The sequence below is a fragment of the Miniopterus natalensis genome, chromosome 17 (assembly GCF_054644295.1).
Source record: "Miniopterus natalensis isolate mMinNat1 chromosome 17, mMinNat1.hap1, whole genome shotgun sequence".
Classification (NCBI taxonomy): domain Eukaryota; kingdom Metazoa; phylum Chordata; class Mammalia; order Chiroptera; family Miniopteridae; genus Miniopterus; species Miniopterus natalensis.
In genome coordinates, this window is record NC_142097.1 from 25,725,215 (window position 1) to 25,752,970 (window position 27,756).

The 27,756-nt window shown below is 44.0% G+C and overlaps 1 protein-coding gene across 3 annotated transcripts; it reads right to left on the bottom strand.

Moving 5' to 3' along the window:
- Nucleotides 1-718: 718 nt before the first annotated feature.
- Nucleotides 719-27,756, bottom strand: SOCS7 (suppressor of cytokine signaling 7). 3 transcript variants are annotated; one of them, XM_087826157.1, is made up of 10 exons: nucleotides 26,801-27,756; nucleotides 20,186-20,250; nucleotides 17,513-17,617; nucleotides 16,944-17,045; nucleotides 15,940-16,070; nucleotides 15,317-15,485; nucleotides 11,223-11,351; nucleotides 6,825-6,960; nucleotides 6,270-6,418; nucleotides 719-3,136 (listed from the first exon to the last, which is right to left on the bottom strand). In XM_087826157.1, exons 1-9 carry the CDS (start codon nucleotides 27,754-27,756, stop codon nucleotides 6,298-6,300), a joined length of 1,914 nt encoding a protein of 637 aa, XP_087682283.1. In that variant the 3' UTR covers nucleotides 719-3,136; nucleotides 6,270-6,297. The 3 variants fall into 3 exon arrangements, with proteins under 3 accessions (XP_087682283.1, XP_087682281.1, XP_087682282.1); XM_087826155.1 differs by lacking the exon at nucleotides 16,944-17,045; XM_087826156.1 differs by lacking the exons at nucleotides 719-3,136; nucleotides 6,270-6,418; nucleotides 6,825-6,960; nucleotides 11,223-11,351; nucleotides 16,944-17,045 and adding an exon at nucleotides 11,378-11,511.

The window sequence follows — 27,756 nt, forward strand, 5'->3', positions numbered from 1 at the left end:
TTTAAGTACAGTAATAGCAAGTTGTGGCAGTAGTTGTCACTAGCTCACAGTGGTTCAGCTGTCCTGAGGAAGGTTACAGCAGGTCAACCATAAACAAGTGAGGGTTGCACAGGCAGCACCCCAGGGTGCTGACATCACCCATCCACAACTTAGAAATCAACGAGGGGTCCCTAGGAGTGAGCGCCCTTTCCAGTTTGTGACTTTAAAATACAACCAAAAAGGAATAAGTACCCTCTGTAGACTGCATTTCAATTAGCACTGCGCAGGACCGGCAAAGGAGAGGGTGGGCCCAGCCAGAAGAGGTGAGGGGGAAGTACTCCTGCTCCTCGTGTACTCTGACCAGGCCGGCACCTCCGCCGCACCTCTTCCTCCACACCTCCTGGTGGAGCCTGTCTCCCCGCGCACAAGTCTGCCCTGCAGCCCACTTGAAGCAAGGACTAGGCTGCAGCCTGGCTACGACTGAAGCACAGACAGATCCTGGACATAGGCAAACGCCACCCGTCCCAGGAGAAAGGGCAGGGGTGAGGCTGGGCCATCTCAGCAGGTTAGGATTTGTACCTGAGCACAGGAATTATCCAGTGGAAACCCTGGTGCCAGGGGGGCTCTAGGGCTCTGCCTCCCTCACCCAGGCTGCACTGACAGCAGTGAAGTCCTTGGCCATGGGCCGGAACCCAGCTGGCTTCTGGCTATGGACTCCACTTTATCATAAACCCTCAGACTTGCCCATGACTGGGAAATTTCAGTCTAGACCACACTGCACTGAAAATGGATTCTTAAGGGCTTCTGCTCTAACTTGGGGCTGTGCACTGTTCAGTTACACCACACAGATTTCTGCTTTCATGCTTTTGGTTCATGTGTTTCTCAACTCATTGTCCTGCCCTCGCCCACGATCCAAAGCCTCACTGCCTCAGAGCTTTCCTACACCATCTGGTCTACCCTGATCTTACCCACTCTAAATTTCTTTAAACACAGCCCTTGATTCTCTGCTACGTGCTACGCTGAGTCATTCTCCAATTGCTTCATGTGTGGCTGTCACCTAAAAGGTCCTGAAGGCAGATACTATGTCTTCTGCTTCTTGTGTTTTCCACAGTATCTAGCCCAGAGCCAGGCAAACACACACTAAAAAATCGTTTTAAAATTATGGGTAGTGAAAATGGGTGTAAAAAAAATCCCAGGTAGCTGCACATCAGCTACTCAAGGATCCCAATGGATTCTAGACCTCAGGCTCTACAGTGGTGGGGGTGGGTTGGGGGTGAGGGTGGCCCTTTCTGCAAGATTGCAAGTTAATCTGTACCCTCAAGAGGCAAGACTCACAGGTTAAGCCAATTTCTGAGATCACAATCTTAACATGGTAAATAATACCATGGAAGCCACAGACAGAAGAGGTACCTCCTGAAAAATGAGAGGTGGGCTGTGTTTCTGTTACACAGCTTAATTTATGGGCCACCTCTTACAAGCAAGGAACAATTCAAGTTTCCTCCCTACTCAGCCACAAGGAGGAAGCTGGTCATTCCACGCAGGTCGTAAGGCAGAGGCCAATGCTTCCAGATGAGGCAGTCCTAAAAATTAACCAGACACCAGGGCCTTACCTCAAGCCATCAGGAAACCACAAACTTGATAGTATTATCTACCTTATGAGATGGAGCATAGGGGAAGCAAAAGACGCAGTCTAATGGAACACTACTGCAAATGAGTAATAAAGACCAAACAGTTCAATTTTCACATCTTAATAGCAAACTTTTCCCCAGAGTAGCTCTACAGAAAAGCAAATGCATAATCTTATAAGATCTGACAATGGCCTGCTTCAGAAAAAATTAAAGACCATTGAAAAGCACTGGAGTTTTTCTCCCTCCTCTCCTCACTTCCACCTGGACGACAGGCAACTCTGAAATCAGCATCTGACAGAATTCCAGTGAAAGGAGGGCAAACAGGATCTGACTCAGGAAAATGTTTGGGTTGCCAGAGAGAACACAGGAAAATTAAGAAGCCCTTGCTAGCTCCCATTCCAGAAGTGGGACAGTGATAAACCTAAAACCATGAAATGCAGTGCTCTCCTCCTCTCGGATCGAAGGACATTCCCTTAAGGCTGACACTGGAGAGCTTTCAATAGGAAGGGCACAACCATGATAGCTTTGTTTCACACCTTCCTCCACATTCCCTCTCACTAGCTGACAGGCAAATGGAGTGACACTGACTCCTAAGTCTCGGTACAGTTTGCCATTAAGAATCTGGAGGCATGCTCCATTAACCTTAGCAGCCCCATGACTGGAGCTCCACTGCTCAGGAGATGAAAAAACTATTGCCTTGACAGCTGGCGGAAGCAAGAGGAATGACGTTACCATGACCAGAGTGAAATGTACAGTTATCTTGGGGAACAGGTTGAGGGTGGAGAAAGAAGAGGGTTAACTTGAGGTCACAGAGCTTAAAAATTAAACAAAATGAATCTAGCTTCTATGAGAGGTGATTTTGAAATCAGGTTCCTAAATTTAGAAGGAAAGGATGCGAGGAGTCACTGCTTCCCCCAGCAGAGGCCATCTGCCAGTTTTTGTCCAGTAATCTTCTGTCTGAGACCACTCACCTCCTTTCTTTCCTGCTCCTACTGAAGCTACCCATGCTTAAAGAGAAGCTCCCTCAAAAACACCTAACTTGATTTGCCCTCTGACTCCTTCTCTTCCCTTCTTCAAGGTCAATGGTGAAGACTCACACTCTGCCTTTGGCACCAGCTGCTTGACCGGCACTGGCAATCCCCTCCCCACCCCTCCTTTGGACCTGCTCACCCTTCGCACCACTTCCAACCCAATGGGCACAAACCCCAGCTGCCTTTAAAGTGAGTTTTCCACACCAAGAAATGTAAATATCCAAAACAAAACGTGTGAAAAAGAAACAGTGTTGAGACTTCTTCCAGTTTTCTAGGAGCTCATCCAGTTCCAGGACACCAGAGGGGCGGCATGGGAAAGGTGGCTCCCCACGCAAACAGCATGGCTGTGTGCTTCTTCCAAGCCCCAGGGTGGCGAGGGGAATCAAAGTCTTTGCACAGAGGACCCCAACCCTTCCTAGTTCCTCTTGCTTTTCCCCGCTCCTCTTTTCATAATACCTTCATTTGGTTCTTCAAAACTGGAGCTTGGCAACCAAATGCCTAGGGGGGAAATGGAAAAATTAAAGTTAGAGTTGGTTCAGCAGAGTGGAACCAAAATAGAGTGACGGAATAGCCCAGCCTCTGGAGTACAGCTCAAAAGGAGAATGGAGTCTGGCTGGCCAAACACTTCCACAAACACTGTAGCTGGCTGGAGATGGAGCAACAGCCTTTGTCAGGAGGCCTGAGCAGCCTACAACCTGGATGCCAAAAAACTTTCTAAAGTAAGTATATCTGACCACGTTGCCTAACTTCCCTTTCCATTTCCCTTACCCCTTAATTTTCCACCTATTCCCTCCCCAACTTCTCCCGAAGCCCACCTGCTCTAGGGATTCAAAAAGGAGCTGAGCCCTAGCCAATTTGGCTCAGTGGTTAGAGCATCAGCCCATGGACTGAAGGGTCCCGGGTTTGATTCTGGCCAAGGGCACATACCTCGGTTGTAGGCTCATCCCCAGCCCCAGTCCAGGTGTGTATGGGAAGCAACCAATTGTTATCTCTCTCACATGATGTTTCTCTCCCTCTCTGTTCCGCACTCTGGAAAAGCTATCCTTGGGTGAGGATTAAAAAATAAATAAATAAATATAAAATAAATATAAAAGGAGCTGAGCCCGTTGAGAACCTGGCTAGAAACAGCTGTAGGTCTCTGTAGCTTCCGGCTATTGAAGAGGGTGGACATATAATCACAAAGCTGATTTAAGCTGTAAGACTCCAAACATCCTGGCATGAAATTCCCTAGGTAATAGACCAAGTAGTCTACTCAGAAATCCCAAATTAAAATCAGCCCAACAAGAAGTCATAAGGACCCAATTTTACCCGTTAAAGACCTTTCCCTTGAGAAGTGTTACTTCCCTTTTTTCAAGGAGTTTTAGCCTCTAAATCAGAAGTGAGTACAGCATGATGCTAATTCTTTGACCCAGAAAACATGGCCAGTGTCACAGTAAAAAGAGACCCTGGGAGTTCAGTTCAATCCTTTGCCAACACATGACTGACCCCCGCTCGTGACAAATGGCTACCTCTGGCCTGTACCTGATCATATCATGCTCCTTCCCATTTCAGGGCCTTTACACTTACAGGACCCTTTGCCCAGAATGCTCTGCTTCCAGACCCTTTCATGGCTGACGCCTTGATATTCAGTCAGCTGAAATATCACCTCCTCACCAGAATCATCCAAACTTGAGTAGTGTCCCAGCACTTAATCACAAACTTCACTTAGTTTTACTTTCGTCATAACATGTACAGGCAGCTGAAATGAGCCTATTTCTTTACTCACAGCTTTGCTGTCTGTCTCTCCCCATCAGAGTTGCAGCTCAGTGAGGACAGGACCTTTGACTATCATGCTCAGCACTCCATTCCCAATTCACACTGGCTGCTTTATATATGGACATCTGCTGAATGAATTAAAAAGTGGACAATTCACTAATTCCTGTGGAAAACCCATTCCATTGTTGGGCCTTTGTTAAAAAGGTTATTCTAAAGTTGGACTGGAATCTAATTCCTTCTAACATCCATTGTGGAACTTGTCCCACCCGTTGGAACCACACAAAATACGCTTAATATTCTTCCTTAGAAAAAGCCATCAAATACTTCTTTCAGCTATCAAGTCCCTCTCACCCTAAGTCTTCTCCGCTCATGTTAACCACTTATTCCCCATATGATGAAGTCTGGAACCCTCCACCATCCCGAGTCGTCCTCTGAACGTGCTCCTGTTCACATGCGTGCTTCTGAGGGCACAGCAGCCACAGAGCAGTGCTCTGACAGAAGGGTCCTAATTACTCCTCAGGGTGTGGTCTGGTAGGTGGGCCTCCTGAGTTCCCTTTTTCCTTCCCACCCTAATCTCAACCACAAAGCCACCAAGCAGAGAAATGCTACTACACATTCAGGCGTTTAGATGTTTTATGAGACACCTGCAAGGGCATACAATTTACATATAATTGAAGACAGGCTAAGATACTGTACATCCAATCCAGGATCCTTTAAGTTAAAATTCTGCAGCCTCCCAGAGTTTTCTGCTGATCTCTCCTCTTCATTCCTTCTCCCTTTGTTAATCTTTATTAGCCTGGCTCCCCTCCTATACTTTCTCCCAGTAACACAGGATCGAAGACTTCCAGAATCAAGGGGAGACACAGAGCTGGGTTCACCTTAGCAATGCTCAAGAAAACCCATGGGACACACACACCAACTGTCACTCTCCCATTACGGAGAGAGCAGAGATTAAAGCCCTCTTCACTCCAAGGTGGTTGCTCTTGTAGATTCTCCCCCTTTGTTTGGTGTGGGGATCGGGACTGGGGAACAGAGGTTAGAAGAGAAGTATTCAGTGCTTAACGAGGAAAGCACACTAAGGAAAGGTGGGGGCGGGTGTCACGCACCCAATCACTAGAATCTGAGATCTTGCATGTAAACCCGCACTACCAAAATCACTACTCTGCGGGAATTTGTTCCCTACTCACCTTTCAATGCACACATTGACGAAATGTAAAAGACTAGTTAGACCCCATCCACACAAACCACTATTCCACAATATTTTATGGGAGACTAAATGAATAGAACTCGGTGTAGTAATGGGAGAAGCCGCTTAGATAAACGAATTCCTTAGTGAATTCACTTATTCTACTGAATGGTTCCCTTGTCAATGACCCAAATGGAACTCTAAAGGGAGGAGTGAGCTGGTTTTCCTCAACCCCGCAATCTGAGCCATGGCACACAGTGGAGCTCTCACTGAAGTGCATGCCGACTGCAACTAAAGGCATGTTTGTGTCTCCTTTGATGAAGTTTCCTTCCACTTTGGGTTCCGGCTTTGTGTGTCATTTGTGCAATGTCAGAGAGCTCAGTCGAAGTATGAGAGAAGGCTGCACACTTAGCTCCACGTGTGTGTCCCCCTCCTTCCTCATAGTCAGTGGTTAGCCTGCATGTTGCTTGGCAAAAATATTCTCTAAGCCTACCTTGTCTATCTGCTCTTCTCTAATTGGGGTGCCCCCTAGGCCCCTTGGGGACTCCATTATCAGACGTGGTAACTCTATGGGTGGATGCTTGGATCAGGGGTACATGAATGGGATGGCAGGGGTGGAGGCACAAGGTCCGTGCATGATAACAACTGCCCAGGAAGACATAACTGGACAGAGAGGCAGAGAGCTCATACCCTCGGTGGTGACCAGCAGGGCCCCTCGCTACGTGGATGGTTCCACCTCTTGCTTCTGTTTGGAAATGAGCTGCGCTTCCTTTAAAGACAGGTACACCTCTTCCTGAGGATCATAGTAGTAGAACTTTCGGATATAAGAGATCAGGGGTCTGTAAAAAACACACACAAGAGGGATACACACAAGGTGTCATTTATGTAGATTATGAAAGAAAGACCACCTTTGTTCAACTCTTCCTTCTTTCCAATTCCTATATGGTTGAGACTATACCAAAGACTCTGCTACCCTAACAAAATTCCCATTTTCTCACTTATTATAGTTCTGTCTCCTTCCCTCCACCCTTCATAGAGACTGCAGAAGGGAGGCTGACATACACACACCTTCCTCCCTTCTGGCTGCAATGTGACAGTTCTAGGGATAGGTACCAGGACACAGAGGAGTGAGAGGAGGATGCCTGTGAACACTGCCAGGCTCTGTCTGTGCAACTGGCTTGCAGGCCTCACTAACATTTGTAAGTAACCCTCCTTCCTGCCCCAACCCTAAAGACCGCATCGTACTTAGGCAGTGGGAGATCCGGGATGTGATCTATCCGGACGAGCTGTCGGATTCGGAATCTGCAAAGGTGCTGGAGGGATTTGACATTGCTGAACCGGGACACTGGATAGAGCAGCTGGACTGGAGTTGGTGGCAGTCCTTCAAGAATGAAAACCAAGAGAAATATTCAGAGGGAACATTGCAGCTAACTATGATTGCCCTTATGAAGAGAGTCCGGGGAAAGGAAATGGGCTTCTTCTTTATAGTTCATCTATGTGTTCTGTGCAAAAGCCTCCTTCCACAAAGGACTGCCGATTTCCATTTGCAGAAGCACCACTGCCATATTTCACTCAAGAGAATCTATTCTTCCTAGCCAAGGGCCTCCTAGCATCACTCTTAACAGCTGAGAATCTTGCTCTTCAGAACAGCCCAATGAAAAATGCCAAGCTAGAGACTGTGCTGGGAGCCAAGTGGCCACTCCCAGGCCTGCGGCTCTCAGGGAAGGGTAAGAATCAAAGGCATCCCTGCTAGGAATGGGGATACTTGTTCAGCACATCTAGCAGTATGCTGAAGGTAAGGACTCAGAAAGGCTGTTCAGAGGGGTTCCCACCAAATTCCAACTGAGAGGCTGGTAAGCAGAAGGCAACAGGTGGGATCAAAGTTTACAGGCCTACGACTCCTGTCACTTACTTTAAGTCAGGACAATCAGGGTTAGCTACCTCTTATTTCCTACCCCCCAACCACCCTTCTTGCTTCTGAAATTTTAGGCTGGGTACAGGAACAGAAAAAAAAGATGATGCTATTAAAAGAAAAAAAACTACAGTAGCTTGGGCAAGCTGGAATTAGTACTATTCAGTGAAAAGTGCCTAATGACTGATGGCAGCCAGGCCCAATGCGAGGCCCACACCCTTACGTTTCACCAATATCAGCAGGCTCTGTGTTGGAAATTCCAACCCCTAAGGGTCAGTGCCACAAAATGGAGACACCCAGAACAGCAGGGACACTGAAACAGGTTCAAAGGAACAAAGATATCCTGGTTTCAATAAACAAAGGAGCTATGGAAAGTAAATAAGCAAACTGCTCTCAGAAATAATCTGAGTTGCAAAATCTTTGAAAGTCGTTCTCAGCCATTATCCTAGCAAAAGAAATTCCGTAGACACAATATGTTGGAAAATAAAATATCTTCTATTTTTGGAGTTTAATTTCAAATTGTTTAAAAATTTTGTTTCAAGGCACAAGAATAAAAAATTACAGTTTGCAGATTGCCTTCCAAAGCCTTTTCATGGTCATTGACAACTGACTTTCTTTAAAAAATTTTTTTTTAATCAAAATACCTATTATATTGTTACTAAACAGGTAAGTTTATCTTAAAAACGTTTAATTCATTTAGTCTTTAAAACTATACTTTAAGACATTTCACATATGAAGAAACTGAGGCCTATCTGGCTTAGAGAACTTGCTCACAAAGCTGTCCTGCCTTAAACAATTGCTGCCCAAGGAGGGATTTAGCCCAGGGAAGCTCTCAGGGCTGTTCTCCAGGACAGTCAGCACCCTGATTTATGATATGACCAGTCTCCTAGTCCTCTCCTTCTCACTCCTACCCTTCAAGCCTACGGTTCATATTTGAAGCACTGCAGCCCCACTCCACCCACGTGGTAGGCCCTCTACTACTCGTACACCATTAAAAAAAGAAAAAGAATTCAAACATGGATTTCTCTCTTAAATATATTTAAACTCAAGTGGTTTTAAAAATGATTTGGGGTTTAAATGCCTCTTTGAATTTACTCTCTCTCATATGTTTTTAAAATATTCTTTAGTAAATTAATCTATGGCAAACAGAAAGCTTTTGGGGGTTCGTTGTAATATTGCTAAATTCAACATGATGTTTCAGAGATAAAAGTAACTTATGTATCTAATTATTTATTCCCAAAGATGCAGGACTTGTGTCTAAAGAGATCAGGATAATGTGCAGCATACAATTATCTGATTGTTTACCTACTTAAATTTTAATGACTATATATACTTGCCTATTTTATTGTGTTACTTTTAGCCTTAGGTTCACAAATAGAAATTTGAAACCTGTTAATTCTCAGACATTCCCTGGTGTCGACCTGACAGTTTACCATTTGCCCCCAAACTTAGCAAAAGATTGGAGCTCTCACATCCAGAGCTTGTTAACAGAAGAGGTGAAAATGGAAATGAAGCCAAGACAAGACACCAGTGTAGCTGAAAGGGAAAGGGTGAGGTGAACAGGGATCATCAGGAACTTTCCTCTGGTCCTCATGCCAGGGGTCCTGGGCACAAATCCAGCTACCAGCTATTTCAATATTTTCTCTTCCCCCCAAAAGTACCAAGTTAGGGATGACAAATCTCTTTCAGGTCTAATACCTGAACATGTAGGTCTTTCTGCGACACCAAACTGTTCCCTGGAGACCAGAATTATCCCGCCCAAAATGTCAATGGGGGTAGCTCAGTTGGTTAGAACATCGTTCCAATATGCCAAGGTTGCGGGTTCCATCCTCCGTTAGGGCATACACAAGAAGCAACCAATGAATGCATCAATAAGTGAAACAACAAATTGATGTTTCTCTCTCTCTAAAATCAATTTTAAAAAATAGTAAATAGTGCTAAATGGAGAAATTCTGGATATAGCAAAGACATGTCACTGAACAAGTATAAGCTCAAGGATGGTTACAAAAGACGAAGTGACTCATTTCCTTCGAGTTAATTCCAAGTATGATTAAAAAACAAAAGGTATTTTATCTTCATGCCCTTCACAGATGAAGATTCTCCTAACTGAGGACACGCTAACTTTAAATTCTGGCTCTCTCTACAGCTAAGTGACCTGTAGAGTAACTTCACTTTTGAGCCTCAACCTCAGTTTACTCACTGACAATATGAAAAGTCTTATCTATAAATAACAATCTATTAGCTAAAGAACTTTAGAGAGAGATAAATAAAAAACCTGACAAAGTACCTGGCACATAAAAGGCACTCAATAAATAGTAGCAATTATTATACTCTCTAGCCATTAACAATGTTAAGAACCTTAGTTAAAATTTCTGCAGACAGGGCACATTGTGGAATAAAATGAGCTAAAGGAGTCCAAGTTTCCATGAAGTCTCTCAATACTCTACAAGTAGATACATGCTCCAGACTCCAGAATCCTTTGAGAGGGTTCCCTGGCTCACCCACAGAGTTTACTAGCCTGCCCTTGTTGATCACTGCTATGCCTCGTATTGAACTTAACATGTGCTATTACCTTTACCTTTCCACCTAGTCCCACTTTGAGGCTACAAGCTTTCTAAAGGCAGAATTGTGGCTTATTTTTGATACTGAGATACAAAATAAATGTTTATTAAATAAAAACTCCCCAAAAATACAAACTTTAAAAATTGCTAAGCAAAGTCAATTCCTACAAGAAAGGAATTCTAACTTTTCCCTTTAATCAAGTCAACTGCCTTAGACCCAACTGTGCTGACAGCACTGAGGCAAATACTAAATGAAGTGAGAATTAATACAGTTCAAATCCTGTCATGCCTTATTTAAATCACCAAGATTATAAAACACATTCCTGTAACCTAGCTCAGACCTGTTACTGATGTTCTGCCCGAGGCTCCCATGAAACTTCATTTCAGAGCAATTTCTTGGCACTGTTTGTTTAAAAATCTTAATTTGATTCAATGGAAAAGCATGACATTCTCATTTTAAGTTGTTTTTATCTTACAAATGCCTCGATTAATTTGTCTGTCATTTTACTTTTCCCAATAGTTTAAAGCAGATTCCTCCAAACCCTTCTCCCTCTCCAACAGCTATTACACAGATACCTCCCTACTTAGTGGGCAGGAAGACCATATAATCACACCAGCAAAGGTGGGAACTGCCTAGTGCTCCCAGGTGGAGAGAAGTTTTTGTATTCAACACTGGTAGGGATACAAGACACAACAAAAACTATCTAATCTTTAACAGAAATTTTAGTATGACATGGACAAAATCTAGAGCGGAATGCCACAGAATTCAGCCTCCTTGACGCTCACCATTGCCTTTGTAGTGAACTCTTTTACCTTCCCTGTTCCAGTGGAAATGACCTGAAAGTTCTCATCTCTGTTTCACAGGTAAGTATAAGATGCCTGGATCAGGGACAAGGAGACATCTCTGAGAGTAAAATATTCACATGATGCCTGGATATCCAGAGGAAGGATCAATTTTTCTCATTCATGTGGTCAGAGAAGACAATTCCTTCTCTTAATGTACAAGGGGAGGGGATTAACCACTGGACTCTAGAATGAGTATTTCCTATAAGAGCCAGGATAAAAAGCTTTAAGCAAGTGTGGCCTTTTTTTGGAGGGAGGGTGCATTTTGGTACTATACTGGACCATACCCAAGTAAGCTAAATAATTTTATAATAACTACAGCCTTACCTGGAACCCTGGATCTCAAGAAATAGAGAAATTTTCCATTCTTGGAATGCATGATGGCTCTCTTAATGAACTCCACCACTGACTGACAGCGATCCTCAAACTTGGGATGACACCACAGGCTAAATGTTCCTGCCATGGAAAATTAAGAAGAGGTAAAAATGTTAAACATTTTTAAAAGATCTGGGAGACTGGTTTGCACATTTTTATGATTCTCACTTTTTGGAGGGCAAGGTTTTGTGGGCAAGCTGAGTCAGACAAAGGTCCTTGAAGCCACCTGTTCCTGCTTGTTCTAGAATTAATGACAAGAAAGATAATGCCTTTAATAAGACATAAATTAGGTCTTACAAGCCTTTTGTTAAAGTAAATAATAAATTCAAGTCACAAACAAAGATATAAAAATACTTTGTCAAATTTCTCTTAGCAATATTTTTTTCTGATTTATCTCCTCAGGCAAGGAAAACAAAAGAAAAAATAAACAAATCGGCGAAAAAGTTTTTGCACAGCAAAGGAAACCAACAACACAAAAAGACAACTTACTGACTGGGAGAAGATATCCACCAATGATACATCCGATAATGGATTCATATCCAAAATTTATAAAGAACTCATACACCTCAACACCAAAAAACCTCAAACAATCCAATTAAAAAGTGGGCAGAAGACCTGAATAGACACTTCTCCAAAGAGGACATACAGATGGCCAACAGACATATGAAAAGTTGCTCAATGTCACTAATCATCAGAGAAATGCAAATTAAACCACAATGAGGTATCACCTCACACCTGTCAGAATGGCTACCATCAATAAATCCACAAACAACAAGTGTTGACGAAGATGTGGAGAAAACGCAACCCTTGTGCACTGTTGGTAGGAATGCTGATTGGTGCAGCCACTATGATAAACAGTATGGCGGTTCCTCAAAAAAATTAAAAATAGAACTGCCTTATAACCCAGAGATTCCACTTCTGGGTATATATCCGAAGAAACCAAAAACACTAATCCGGGAGAATATATGCACCCTTATGTTCAGTGGAGCTTTATTTATAATAGCTAAGATATGGAAGCAACCCAAGTGCCCATCAATAGACGAGTGGATAGAAACACTGGTACATATATACAATGGAATATTACTCAGCCATAAAAAGGAATGAAATCTTACCATTTGCAACAGCATGGATGGACCAAGAAGGTATTATGCCAAGTGAAATAAGTCAGAGAAAGACAAATACCATATGATTTCACATATATGTGGAATCTAAACAACAAAATAAATGGAAATGCAAAATAGAAGCATACTCATAGACAGAGAACAAATTGATGGCTCCCAGAGGGAAGGGGGACTGGGAGGCTGGATGAAAGAGGTGAAGGGATTAAGAAGTACAGATTGGCCCAGGCCGAGTGGCTCAGTTTGTTGGAGCATCATCTCATACACCAAAAGGTTGTAGGATTTGATTTCTGGTCAGGATACATACCTAGATTGAGGGTTTGATCCCCAGTTGGGGTCCTCATGGGAGGCAACTGATCAATGTTTCTCTCTCACGTTGATGTTTCTCTCTCTCTCTAAAAAAAAAAAATCAGTAAAAACATATCCTCAGGTGAGGGTTAAAAAAAAAAAAAAAAGGAAATACAAACTGGTAGTTATAAATAATCACGGCCTGTAAAGTACAGCACAGGGAATATAGTCAAAAATATTGTAATATGCCCATCTAGAGTGGCTCAGTGGTTAAGCGTCATCCTGTGCACCGAAGGGTTGCCAGTTCAATTCCCTGTCAGGGCACATGCCTGGGTTGTGGGTTTGATACCTGGTCGGGGAGCATACAGAGAGCAGCCAACTGACGTTTCTCTGCCTCTCCCTTCCTCTCTCTAAGCATGTCCTCAGGTGAGGATTAAAAATATATATACACGTAGTAATACTATGTATGGTGTCAGGTGGGTACTAGACTTATTGGGGATCACTTTATAAGTTATATAAATGTATAATCATTATGCCGTACATTTGAAACTAATATTGAATGTCAACTGTAATTGAAAAATTTTAAACAAAGATTGCCATAGCAAAAGCTAGTTCAAATGACATTCCCCTCAAGAAGATCTAAGTCTTCAAGTATTCATGAGACAGTCGAAGAAAGACAAGAAGAGTGGCTTTGTGGGTATTACCCATTCATGTATGTATTGGGCACAAAAAAATCAAACTCTATGTCCTTTCTTTAACTTCTAAAATTCCAGGCCCCACCCTAGCCAGTTTGGCTGAGTAGACAGTCAGCCTATGGACTGAAGGGTCCCGGGTTCAATTCCGACCAAGGGCACGTACCTCGGTTGCAGGCTCGATCCCCAACCCTGATTGGGGCACGTGAAGGAGGCAACCAATTGATGTGTCTCTCTCTCACATCGATGCTTCTCTCTCTCTCTCCTTTCCACTGTCTCTGAAAACCAATAGAAAAAATATCCTCCAGTGAGGATTAAAAATAATAATAATAAAATTAAATTCCAGACTCCAACATGTTACAAAGATCCCACCCCAAACTTCAGGATCCCAAAAGTAAAAGAGAATCTGAACTCCCATGACTTCAAAAAACAATAAAACCCCCTCAAAACTAAAGCTCTAAATCTAAAAGAATCATCCACAAAGGGGATACTAAATCACTCAAGAGAACTGCAGATCTGAGTCTCTATAGCTACTCTTACAGTATCACTTAAAAAGAGGAAGACAAACGCTCCTTTGCAAACTGGCAACTGAAAGGCCCTCAAGGCTTCTATTAAAAATTCCATTTATTCAAGGAAGAAAAGTCCCTTTGAACAAAAAGTAACTGGAGAACCATTTGAAAAAGCTCTCTCATTCCTGGCATCTCACCTATCAGGAACCTAGAGGTCAAGCATTTATTCATCATTCCCATGGCCTAGTCATTTACTTTAATAGGCTTATAAAAATACTTCACTCTGAAATGCTTTGTTTTGCATTTGTTTGTTTGGTTTTTTTCTTTTAGGAACAGCAGGAAAACGGGCAGCAGTCTACCTCACAGTTTTCTAACTAATTCTCAGGTCTTTGGACTGAAGTTCCTTTCTCTTCATGTATCTCTAAGGCAAAGGTGGAGGCAGAGGAAACCATGGACAAAGCTACGCTCTTTAACAGCTACTTTCTGACTCACAAGAGAAGCAAACCAAATAAATCCAGCAGAACATGGTTGAGAGCAGAAAGACATGGTGGTGCCTCAGAAGAGCATGAAAGAGACTCTTATTTGAGATGAATGTCTAATACAACTCATTTAAGGTGATCACATGTGGGAAGAGTGTGAGGGATGGGAAGGGCAAGTCCCCAAAATTTCCAAAAGTTCTCTACACTTTTAAAATTTATAGCATATGCAGGTATTTCAACAAATGATGTATTATCCAGCCCTACCACCAATGACCATCACAAGTTTCTGGCCCAAGTCAAGTACAGAATGCACTGCTGCAAAGTCAATCCAGACAGTGGTGTTTAACAAGTCATCTTCTAGACATGACGGCAACATTAAACACAACGTGACCACAGAGGGAGGCAGGCAGACAGTCTAAAGCATATTGATTTTGCAAACTCTCGGAGTTCTGATGACTACTTCCTAAGAGACTGCAAAGCTGACCAAGAGAGAATTATCATCACCATGCTGACTGGCAGAAAAGCTGATGTGACTGTCAGGCAAAGAAATTCAGAACAGAACAGTCCAGGATCAACATTAAATTCTCCTCTTTGTCTATCTGATTTAATAGAAAGTATCTCTAGATGTTAAGTTTAATTACAAACAAAGTTTGGGAGAATTTGTCTAGGTTATTTCTTCCTCCTACCAAGAGAGTTATTGGCTTTGTTCTGTTGAACAGTTTTGTTCAGGCCCTCCTATTTAGGAAGCAAGATGTTGAGAATACTTTTAAATGGAGCCCTTGCTCTCTTCCCTACCCCGCCAATTTTTCTTCTAGTGACTGAAACCAGTGCCATGTCAGCATTCAACTGAATCTGTGAGCTCTTTGCTCCTATTCACAATTCTACTTCTATGACTCCTTCCTATGAAAAGTCAAATAGCAAAGGCAGAGAAAGGTTCCCTCCAACACTAGCACCTCTTACCTCTGTAGTGCTCCATTCTAGTGTGGTGGGTGATACCCTGGGATCGAAAACTGAGGCTCAGGATGTAACGAGGATCAGAGCTGTCTCGTACCAGGAAAGAACCATCTGGCTTCCCTTTCAGCTTCATCTCTGCATCTTCCCAATTCATTGGTCCCCAATACCAACCACACTATCAAAGATAAAAAGCGGTCAAGTGGTTAACGGAACTGAAATGTTAAAGTGTTCAGCACAATATATCTTATCACAGGAGAACCCCTCATTTCCAAAACATTTCAGGAGGGAAAAGCTGTAAGAGTGTCTCAACCATTAGCAATAACATTGGGCTCACTATACTTCTAGTCCTCCAAAGTAACAGAAGATTTCTACAATGCCATTGCCAAGGCCCTATGAGGAGGAGAGGGACCCGTGTGAGTAAATCTACCAAAATCAGCTCAGACTACATAAACATTTCCCCAAGATTCAATTTTACAACATCTTTTATGGAACTGATAATAGTAGCATATTGTTTTGTCACTGTAGAGACAAGAAAACAACTTTTCCTCTAAAAATAATAAAAGGAGAGCCAGATGCAGAATTAGGAAGTGGGAGAGGAGGTGAGCCTCCAGTGTTCAGGTGCCACCTACCTTCTCCAACTCTCGAAGGCTGGCTGCAAAGCTGCTTGAGTCCGGCCGGTAGAGAGGACACTGGAGGTGTTGGGGGGGCTGGCTATGTAGGGATTCAGCTGCTCGGATGGGAGCAATCCGCGGAAATGCATCTGCAGGGCAAGAGAGTAGTGGTGACTTGGTTATCCTCAATGCTCCCAACCACAAGTAGACCCTCCCCCCAAAACAGAGATGCTAACTGAAGAGGGGCAAGGCATTAGAAGCTAAGCTGGAAAGGGTGAAAGCCAAAGCAGTGGGAAAGAGCTGAATGGGCTGGAACAAAAAGCTGTGTGGGCTTGTGTAAGCTGTGAAGGATGGGTGGGGGCACTGAACCCCAGGAAGGGGGGGAGCTGCTCACTAACCTGACTAAGGTGACTACTTCAGGGCCTTCACCAGCCTAGAGCGATTCCAACTTCTCCCACCTCGAGGTGAAGTGCCGGTAAAGCAGCCTTGGAAATAGTGACTCGCTTACTTGCCCAGGAAGTGTAACGATTTTGCCAGGCAAGCAGAAAAGAATGCCGATTTCATTCATTTTATTCCTTGGGTACCGGAGGCTGGCAAAGCAGGTATGGGCTACTAAATGCTTGCTACTTATTTACAAGGCTGCAGTCAGTACTAAAAGCTTAAAAAAACCACAGAACTTTGAAAACCAGCAACATATTAAACCTCCTCACTGTCCTGAAATTACAGTAGTTTCCTCAGTGATGTCTACTCAAGGATTAAAAAAACAGTCTCAGCAGCAAAAAGATGAAAAAATTCAATAGTCTTTTATCTCTAACAAAAATCAGATTCAACTCCATAAATAAAACAAGTTAGAAAAATTAGTTCTTGGCCTCATTTCCAAGGAGTTCTGGTCTAGTCAAGGGGATAAAATTTAAGCTTTCCCATAAGTTCTGTATTTTCATAAACAGATTTCTCCCATCCTTCAAAAGTTTATCACTTTGTACTCCCAACTCTTACAAATCTTGCCTCTAAGCTAAGCTAACCTGGGGCATGGGGTGGAGGAGGCGGAGGTAGGGGGAAAGACTGCAGGGAAGACCCCATCGGAGCCACAAGGACAGATGTAGGCAGCGTCCCACTGATATCATCTAGAAGAGAGAACAAAAGCAAGAGGTTCAGAAATATGAGCACAGACTGAGCAAGGTGAAGCAGCGGAGAGGGAGAAGGAGCATCACGCTGCCCTCTGGGGCAAGATGGCCCAACCTTCACCCTGTCTTTTTGCACAGAGGGCAACAACCATCTTAATCTGGTTTCCTCTGCTTGAAAGCAGGGAAAGTGAGGATATTTCTAAAGCAGCCCTCTAGCTGTAGGTAGATTCAGGGCAAGATAAATGCAGATCTAATCAACATATGGATAGTAAATGCTATAACAGCATGCAGGTAAGAGACCCATTCAACCGCTTAGGGAGATGGTAGGGGTGCTGAGAAAGGGACAGGAAATAATTGGTTCATCATTAGAAACCCAGGAGCTTGTTTGGCTCCTGGCAAAGAACAACAGGTCCGGAGAGCTCCCCCTCCCACTAGGGCAAGAAGGCAAAGAGTAGAGGAGACTATACCTAGGAGGCTGAGGCTTCTTCTCGGAGGAGGAGGGGGAGTTGGAGGGTGTGGAGAGGTCAGGCCCCGCTGTGAGATGTCCACATCCACAAGCGACACTGTTTCACCTGAAGGATTCATGGAGCAAGCATGTTATAGAGCACCATGCCCAAAGCTGAAGCCAGAGCAAAGGAAAGCGAAGGGCAAGCAAGGGAGGTTAGAGGTCCATGGCTCTTAAAAAGCTCAAAATCTAATACTCCCAGGGCTGAAATCACCCCCCAAACACCTGGGAAGTCAATTTTAAATTCTACCATTTCTCTGCCCTGTTAATGGTCAAGGATCCTTTAGAACAAAAACATGGCCTCGACAGTGGAAAAGACAACTAATTGTGGTTCTGCCACTGACAATATAACCTTGACCAAGCGGTCTTCTTTACTCAAATGGAAACCACACCATTTATTTTTACAGACTTGTATACCAATTTCTGCCCTAGGGAGCAAGCAGGCAGCTTGTTACCAGCCCAAATGAACATAGAAAGCAAGTGCCAGAAAAAAAGTAAGAACTGCATGGTACATTGAATACAAATAAAGATTCCAAAGTTAGTCCCAACTTCTTCCTAAATGGCTTTCCATGTCTAGAGTTTTCAGAATATTCACTCTGAGAACCCATTTCAGATATCAACTAATTCCTAATAGCTGAGGCTACAAAGGTTGAAAGGTGCATTTACAACCCTGATAATTAACTACTTTCACAGTCAGCCAAGAGTCAGGTAGGCTTACTGGAAGCTTCTCAGTGGGGAGTGAAGAGGGGGAAGTAGCCTGTGGTTTCTCTTTACTTCCCGGCATGTCATGCAGTTCTGTTCTCTGCCATATGCATTCCTTCTTTTTTTTGGAAATATATCTTTATTGATTTTAGACAGAGGAAGGGAGAGGGAGAGAGAGAGAGAGAAACATCAATGGTGAGAGAGTCATTGATCGGCTGCCTCCTGCAGGCCCCCGACTGGGGATTGAGCCCATAACCCAGGCATGTGCCCTGACCAGGAATTGAACCGTGGTCTCCTGGATCCTAGGTTGATGCTCAACCGCTGAGCCACGTCCAGCCAGGCTGCACTCCTTCTTGCCACCCAGCCCTATCTACTCTCTCTCCAATGAGTCACCAGAAGATGAAGGGTATTTTATTAACTAAGGTTAACAGCCAAAAATAGGTCAGAACTCCAGATTTCTCTAATTTGAGGGTGTTATTTCCAACGCCTTTTTTTTTATTCAGGAGGCTGAATTAATCCCTCAGCTAGATTTTATTATTAGAGACCAATGTCTCTAAAAGGTCAGGAGCTGGGCTTTCAGAATCTAATACACAGTTTTGGTTTTTGTGGGGGTTTTTGTTTTTGTTTAATAAATTTCTTGAACACTAATTATTAAGATAAGCAGAAAAATTCTTCTAAAAATCATCATTGGAAGTTCTATGTGATGTACTAGACTCATCACATAGCTTAGTAACTGAGAGCCTAGCTGCCCAGAGCAATGCATTAAACCCAGACAAGTGTGCTTCCTGAAGGGTCAGAGAGGTCCAGATTGTAGGTGTAGCACCTCAATAAAAATATGTAATTCAAAAGACCTAAGGCTGCATCAAACAGAACACCAAACCAGAAACTATAAATGTGGGTGTTCCTTACATTAGAGAGGAAACAATTATTAACTAGAAAGAGATATTACTACAGGATAAGATTCTTTAATTCTGGGCTTGGGGTAAGCACAGAGACCGCCTTCTCCACCTGTGCCTATTACAGGCACCAACTCTTGTTTTCACAGCTCATGGCCGTAAATGCAGTAAGGGGGTGGGGGAGTCCCACTAGCCCACTTAATATCTTCTGGAAATGTCTATTCCCTAATCATAATTCTTCCAATCTTTTTGAGAGACACAATACCAAAAGAGTTTGAAATTAGGATTTTTTTTTAAAGCCTTCTCAGCCACAACCAATGAGTCCTCAGTTTCTGAGACTTGAGGCCATGTGAAGACCTTCTTTTCATACAGCTCATTCAAGCAGGAGCTTCACATCTGACTGACATTACAAAAGGGCTCCCTCTGAAAAAGTTTCCATTAAAGAGAAGGCAGTTGCCCAAAGGACATTCAACCGCTTTTCTACTTTAGCAACTGTGTTCCTTGCTGCAAGAAGATAAACTTAAATTAGATACAACGAAGAACTCTTAACAGCTGCAAGAACTGCTAGCCCCTAAAATGGGTAAGACAAGAGTTCATTTAATCCCCTTTGCCCAAAGTCTTTAAAAATAGACCAGATAACCATGGGTCATGTTTATTAGATAATCCATGAACTCCCTTGGCAGCAGGGACAGGAATTGTATGACTTCTCAAGAGTCCTTCATGCACTGCGAGCCTATAAATTTGTAATTCCTCCTTTTAATTTATATGTGATGACCCTGAACTAAGCACTGCATAACTGCCGGGCCAACTAATTACCAGCAAGCAGTCACTACTCAAACTATAAAGCATCCAAAGTCAAGAACACATTCCGCACCATAAAAATAGCCTCACCCCAAACCCAGCAGGCAGGGAATGAAGAAAATAACTGCAGGCATGCCTGAAGCTCCCTCTGTGATGCATCTGTAAGTGTTTCCTGACAGGTCTCAGAACACTCCTACTTTCAGATGTCAGAAGAAAAAGAAAGAGATCACCCTTACCTGTGAATAGGGGGCTGAAGGAGACTGGAGAAAAGGCACTTTGAGTTCTTGTCAACCTGGGTTTCCTAGGGGGTGAGAAAGCACAGAGAGAGAACAAGAGGGCGGGGTGTGTTTAAATCATTACAATACTCAATTCCATATGCACTGAAAAACAAAGCAAACCCTGGTCATTGTCAGCAACACTTTTGTAATAAAGCCTAAAATTTCAGGGGAGAATAAAATAATTAAGACAATTCCTTACATAGATCTGGCTACAGAATTCACCAGCCTACAAAGCAATGAGAAATCCCTTTGGATCTCTCCACACCCAGCACATTAAAAGAGTAAAACACCTTGAGTGGTAATTAGCAAGTCCATTTCTAGAGGAAGGAAGTCAGATGCACAGTTGATTTTCATATGGGAACTAAGAAAAAGGCTCTTGATCTGACTAGGTGCCATCTCAGAGCAACAGCTTTCCCTCTGGGTGTTCCCCTATGAGCAGGAGGTCCCAACGTGAGCCAGGGAACATATCTGGACTTGAGACCAGCACTACAGGATGCACATGTAATCTTTAACCACTAAGACCTCTGATTTCTGCACAAATGTCCCCAAGCCATGGGTTAAAACCATTAACTAACAAGGGGGCTTTCTCAATTAGGGGCTCTGCCTGGCACCCAAACGAGACGGCCCCTTCCCCTCTCTGAAATGCCAGTCACGTAGCTCTCCCCATGACTTCTCCTTGATGCTACCCAGGGCGCCAGCTAGAAAACCCAGATCTACTGTGAAAAGATGCACAAAAGGTAACTTTGCTTTGTACCAATTTCAATTGGCTTTTCAGAGAGAAATGAAAGAAATCTGAAGACTGCGGCGACAAAGACTTTTTGGCTAGAAATGTGCTAAGTTCAAAAAATTCACCTTAGGATGACTGAATTGGCGACTAGGGAAAAGACTTGTGGAGGTGATGAAAATATGCTATATCTTGACTGTGGTAGAGGCCATGATGACTGTATTTATCAAAATTAATAGAACTGGACACCTAAAAAAGGTGAATCTTAGGTGGTATGTAAATCATACCTCAACAAACCAGACTTTTAAAAGAACTCCCACCACTGATTTGAGTGCCTGACTCTGAGTCTTGTAGCTGGCTCACCTTCCAAAAGTACTCTCACCCAAAGGACTAAATGAAACTTCAACTGCACCAATGGAGGAGGAGGGGGAAAACAAAGAAAATCCAATTTAAAATTATTTGATTTTGGAAGATCTTAACGCATTTATGGTTTAACATAGATATCTAAGATTCTCAGAACGCACTTCAAACAAAATTTCAAAACCATACTGTAAAGACTTTATTCAGAAATAGCCAAGATGCTAGATTTCCTCTCCCAACCTATCTCACACTCCCTCTGCAATCTCCTCCATGAGACTTAAGAAGTCTAATGATGGTGCCTACTGTAAATGCCCCATCCATGGCACCCATGGGAGAGATGCCTGCATCAAAACAAGACACAAGCACACATGGTCCCTCTGTTTATAAAAGTTGCTCGTGACAGTCTGCAGCTTGGTTCCAACATTTCAGAGGGCTGGAATGGATAGTTAATTCCACTGGACATGAACTTTAAGACTGAAGATCTTCCAAACTGATTTTTATTTGATATCTGTGGGTACAACATTAAACTCAGCAAGTAGAAACCTAAAGCACTGGCCTTTCAAAGGGTTCACACCTCAGCCACTTGGCAATGTGCCTGTTTTCAAAGGAAGCTGCATTACTCTGCCATCTGCCCATGCTGGGGACGAATCTCTTCAGTGCCAAGTACTGAAGAACGGCAGTACCCAAATGCACACAGCTTGCGGAGGCCTTCTCACTCCACCTCATCTTCTCCCCCGCCCCCAGCATTTTGAAGAAGAAAATCATAGTTTCTAGGATCTGGAAAAAGAAATACATATGAATCTAAACCCAGGCAGAGCCATTTAAGAGCCCTGGGATGGTTTTTTTCTGGCAAATAAGGGGGCCTCAGAGCTGGAAGCTTGGAGAAGTAGAAGGTCTAAGAGGCTGAAAGGCTAATAATAAATGAGTGTTTCCTTCTCTCTTCGGGGAGATGCTGTCTAACTAAAAATCCAAAGCAGTTTCTGTCTCAAGGATCCTGAGAGCATTCTAATGGTAGTCACTCATGAAAAGACCAATCTAGATGACTATAAAAAAACAAAGCAAGGGAATGATTAACATAAAATTGAGGATGGTGGTTACAGTAGCTGTGGAGATATAATCAGGAAGCAATACACAGGGGTCTTCAAAGGTAACTGATAACATTCTATCTGCTACGCTTAGAGATGAGTATCTAGGTGTGCATTTATTATTATAGTGCACACACTTTATACACCTCCTTTTGTATATATGAAACATTTAAAATGATAAAAGCCCATTCTAAGCTGGCTGTGCTGTGTGTTGTGTGTTTTTTGGAGAGCATCATGAATGATACAGATAACATTTTTAACTAACCTTTCTATACCACATTCCTATGTTACTTTATTCATCTCCAGATCACCTTGATGAGCATTAGGGTGCAAAGTTACGCCACTGTAGCTTTGACAGTGGGCCACATGCATCTGAGTAGCAGAAAGACTTGGGGGGTGGGGTGCGGTAGGATTTGATGGGCTATGCCTCAGGTGGCAGAACAGGACAGGGGTGGCATAAGGTCTTCTTTGAGGCTAAGCAGTCCTTTGCATCAGCTAAGCATTGCCTGTGCTACAGGTAACAAAGAAAGAATCCCTCTGTCCATTTCCATTCTGCAAATTGCTAACTGTATGGCAACAGATCTGTGCGATAAAAAAGTTAAAAGCATTAGACTAGAAAGGCCCACAGCACACTGATATAACCACTGGCCACTGTTCAATTCTGTGAAACTTAAAATATAAACAATGAAATAGCAATGCCCTCCCTTTCTTGTCCATTAACCTCCTCTACTGATGTCCTAAGACTTACACATGTTCTTTTCTAAAGTGACTTACTAACAAGAATGTCCAAATATCAGGCTTTACAGCCGCAAGTTACCCCTGCCCCTGCTAAAGCACACAGTGCCAAGTCAGCCAGCCTGTGCCATTTCCAACGCGTCATAAGCCAGTGTCTGTTCATGTGCTACAGGCACAAAAACCATGTGTTCATTTTTAGTTCCAATACACAGACATCTGTGCAGCAAGGTCAGATCCAAAACTCCACATAAACCAACTAAAGAACCTATGGAGGGAACTTCCAGGAAAAAGCCAAAAGGTGTAGTCCAAGGTCTAAAACCTTAGGAATGATGTTAGCAGAGAAAATATTAAGGAGTGAAAGATACAAGATTCAAATGGATAGAGATTTCTGAAGCCAGGCTGCTCATTCCAAATGAGAGCTGCCAACCACAACCACTTCGTGAAAAATAGTTAAAAAGGTCAATAGAGTATGGACCCAAAATTCAAACATAGTTAGAACTTCCTCATCACACCATAAAATCATTTTGTTCTCAGCATGCCATGCTATTTCTTAAAACTACCCCCTTGGACATGAAGACCCAAGGAAATAGAGAAAAGGGTTGCTCATGTCTGCCAAGTCTGTCCACAACAGCAGGGTCTCAAACTGATGCCAAGGCAGCCTGCCTCTATTTCCAAAATTGTATCTCTTTGCCCAAACAAATAGATAGCAAACTGTTCTCCATTTTTCCACCTTGCAACTATGAAGATCAACAGTAATAGCCTCAACTGTTAACTCAGAAAAAGGAAAAAAAAAAAAACCTTAAAAAAATCAACAAGGTCCCCATTTCCAACCAAGTGTGTATTATGTGATCATTCAAAAAAAGTCAGATCGAATGCCATTTCTCACCAAATATAAGGGAAGACAATCAGCTCAACATATGTGAAACAGAAAAGGGAACTTAACTGGTTTTTCCTTGAAATAGCAATTCTATATTACACTGAAGCCCACAGGCATCAAGCCCAGCTCTGTGAATTCAACATATGTGTTAAAGACCTAGCCCAGTTCTCCACAACAGAAACCTGATTAGATGGTGAGCCCATTTCAACCTTTGCTTCAAGAGTTCTCTAAGCTAATTCATACTAGACTTAAGACTCAGAACATCCAGGTAGGTCCACTTAGCACACTCTAAAGCATCTGAAAGGAACTGAAGTTCTGCTTAATGTTAAAATATGGAAGCTGATAACCTTATAAAATGATTATAAGAAGTACTTTCTAGTGATAGCTGTGGGAAAGGCAGATCTTAAGAAGACCAAAGAGAATCATGCCCAGAGGTTGCTATAAAAGCCCCAAATTATACAGCAAAAACTACAGAGACTCCAACCATGGGTAAGGAGAAAGGCATATACCTTCTGGCAAGAGACTGAGATTTCTCACAGCTTCCAGGTCCTACCAATCAACACAAGAGAACAAGCTAAAAATCCAAACTCATTCTTCCTTCCAACAGAGCGGACTTACTTAGGAGGTGCAGATCCATAGAAATCACAACTACCCTGGCCAGACATACCAAGTTTCTCACAGCTGTGAGGCTGCCAGCAAGACTGGCACATAGTAAGCTGTGTAAAAGCTAACAAGTAAATCTAACAGGACCAAATCCTAAGCATAAAAAAATAAAAATAAAAAAATCATCAGTTCAATCTTATTACTTCTCCAAAAGCACAAAATATTCCATCTCCACTTTTCTTGTCTTCACTCCATTCCTACAAGGACAGGAAGAAGACAGGAATCAGTCCCATTTACTGAAGAATAAAAAGAGAAGCATGAAGAAAACAAAATTGGCCAGCATCCCACAGCTGATGCTGGAGTCCTAAATGGAATCGAGGTGTTCACATTCTCTGTCCAACAAGCTGCCTCCTAACAGCAGTCAACCAACCATTCATACACAAATACCTAGCTCTTCTCCAATTCATCAGAAAAAGCCCTTGGACCAAAAAATGTAATTCTCCAGTGCCCTGAACTAAGCTTTGCAGAGCTACAGCCCAATTTGCTCTGCAGCAGAAATCTGTATTGTGCTTAGCGTGAGAGTTGGTGACAGAGCAGCCAATGACCATTAAATTCTGCTTCCAAAGGCAAAAAACCGTATAATGTTATATGCCTTTTTTCCTCTTCCTAATCTATTAGACGGAGCAGCTAATTTCACGCCACACCTCATTTTTAGCGTCTCTGGAATCTTAGACCAAGTCCTGGTCAATATGGAACAAAGGCAAGACAAATCACAAGAAAATTAGCAATCTATCCTATGTCATTACCCACAGATTCGATCCTGCGCCGCCCCCCCCCCGCCATATGATGAAAATTTCATCTATACGGGTTAAGTGGAGCATCGGATGCAGAGCCTACTACACCTACTAAAAAAGCTGTTTCAGCAGCCACACACTTTTCAGGACCTGAGCGTAAGTTCATTGGGAGGCAAATGCAGAAACATAGGTCTACCTGAAGGGGTAACATGCATCAACCTACTGATTTCTTTAGGGAGTTTGGGTATGGTCTGATCCCCAAGATGAGCCCCTGGCACAGCTGTCCAGAAAGGGCAGCAAAGTCAAAGTGACCCCACACTTTCAGAGTACCCAAGTTCCCTTGAAAAGAGAAGTCCATGGATGAGCGGTTCCCAGTCCAGGTCATACTTCAGGATCAACTGAGGAGCATTTTAAATATTCAACTGGGCCCTCAGACATACTGATTTTTTTCCCAAAGCTCCCCACGTGATTCTGGTGCACAAAGTTCTCAATCTATTCCCCTACCTGTTCTTCAGCCTTGGGTTGTGGCTGCCAGTGTGTCTCAAGATTCCATCACATGAGCTGCACCAAAACCAATTCCAATCTTTCTTAGAATCTACTTAGCAGCACAGACCACAATGGCAGTTACCACAAGGCAAGTCTCATTTCATTGACACAAAAGCTGACAGCTTTCTAAACCAATATACTGAATGTTAGAGAGCAGTCCACCCTTCAGAAATGCAGGAAAAAACTCTTAAGTTTGGAAGTTTCATCAACTGGCCTAGAACTCATACACCAATTAATGTCTATACTTTATACTTAGAATTCTCACATGGGAGGGGCTTGAGAGCAAAGCTATTTTCTATTCCCACTGACAGTGGTCAGCACACAGGCTTGACATACCAAGTACATCTAAGAGACCAACCAGGAAAACATGAAAACTTGGAATTAAGAGGCCCAGTTAATTGTGGGCCTACAACTTGGCACATCATTTGGATGCATGAGTGTGAAGGGGGTGGGGTGCTGGTACACAGAAAGAGTAATAAGCAAAGTGGTCAAAATGCAACATCAACTTTTTGTCCCAAAGGACAAACATTTCCAGCAACCTCCTTGAGTGAGTTAATGGTAGACAGGCACCTTGGGAAAACTTTAAAAGCTGGGCCAGGGTAGGGATGGGGGCATGGTTTCAAATAACCTCAGAACTAGAGATGCTCACCAACTGAGAAGTGTCAAGGGGAATGAACTGAGTGAAAGCAGTTTCCCATAATTAGCTCTGACGCTAATGAACGATGTCACCACCTTTAGCCCCAATTCTTTGCCTCTTTATGAAGACCATATCACAAGAATTGTCAGGATCTTGTTAAAATAAAAGGGAAATAAAGCAAAAAAGGGAAGTCAGTCCGCAGCTGGTCTCACCTCCCTGCGTCCAGCTCCCGGCCGGCAGAGCCTCCCACGTCTGTCAGGCTCGCAGCTGAAGCGGCCAGCTCTCCAGAAGGCCTCTTGCCGGCCCCACACACGCCGCCGGAGCCACCGGTGCAGCTCTTCGTGCGAAAGAGGCGGCTGAGGCGGATTTTGAGAGAGCCCTTCAGAGATGGGCCCGCGAGTGGCCGGAGGGGCCCAGGAGGAGGAGGGGGCGGGGGAGGCGGCTGCTGCGGCTCCCCTCTACTCAAGCGCCCTGGAGGGACCAAGTCCTGCAGCGGAAAGGGCACCGGGGGTAATTCAGGGCCTGGGGGCTGCAGCAGAAGCCGGCTACCTCCTCCTCCGCGGCCCGGGCTGCTGAGCTCCTCTTCCGAGCAGCTGTTAGTCTCCAGGCTCTCGGCCTCCGACTCCAACCCCTCCAGGACTAGCAACGCGTCGCTCGTTTCCGTGGGGTCCTCCCCGGCCTGCGGGGCGGCAGCAGGCGGCTGGGGCTGCGCAGGGGGCGGCTGCGGGGGGCACGGGCAGCAACCACCAACCGTCTTGATCCCCGGCCCCGCCGGATGCCCGAGCCCCAAAGCTGCCAACTGCGCCTCTAGTCCAGCCGCCGGGCCCCAGGTCCGCTCGAGCGCCAACCCCGGGGGCAGGGCCTTGGGGTCCAGGGCACAGCGGTGCCGGGGACATAGCAGTTCCGAGGGTCCTGGCTCCGGGGCCGCCTCTGCGTCCTCCTCCTCCGGCGGCCGACCCACGTTGCGGAACACCATCAGCTGCGGCGGCCGGGAGCCCCGCGTACCGGGCCGCGCAAGGAAGGGTGGCGGCGGGGGGCCATGGCCCGGGGGCGGCGGCGGCGGGCCTGGCTCGGGGGCCGCCTCTCCATAGCCGAGCAGGCGGCTCAGGACGCGGTACGAAGCGGCCGCCGCCGCCGCCTCGCCATCCCGGAGCTCGGCCCCCTGCAT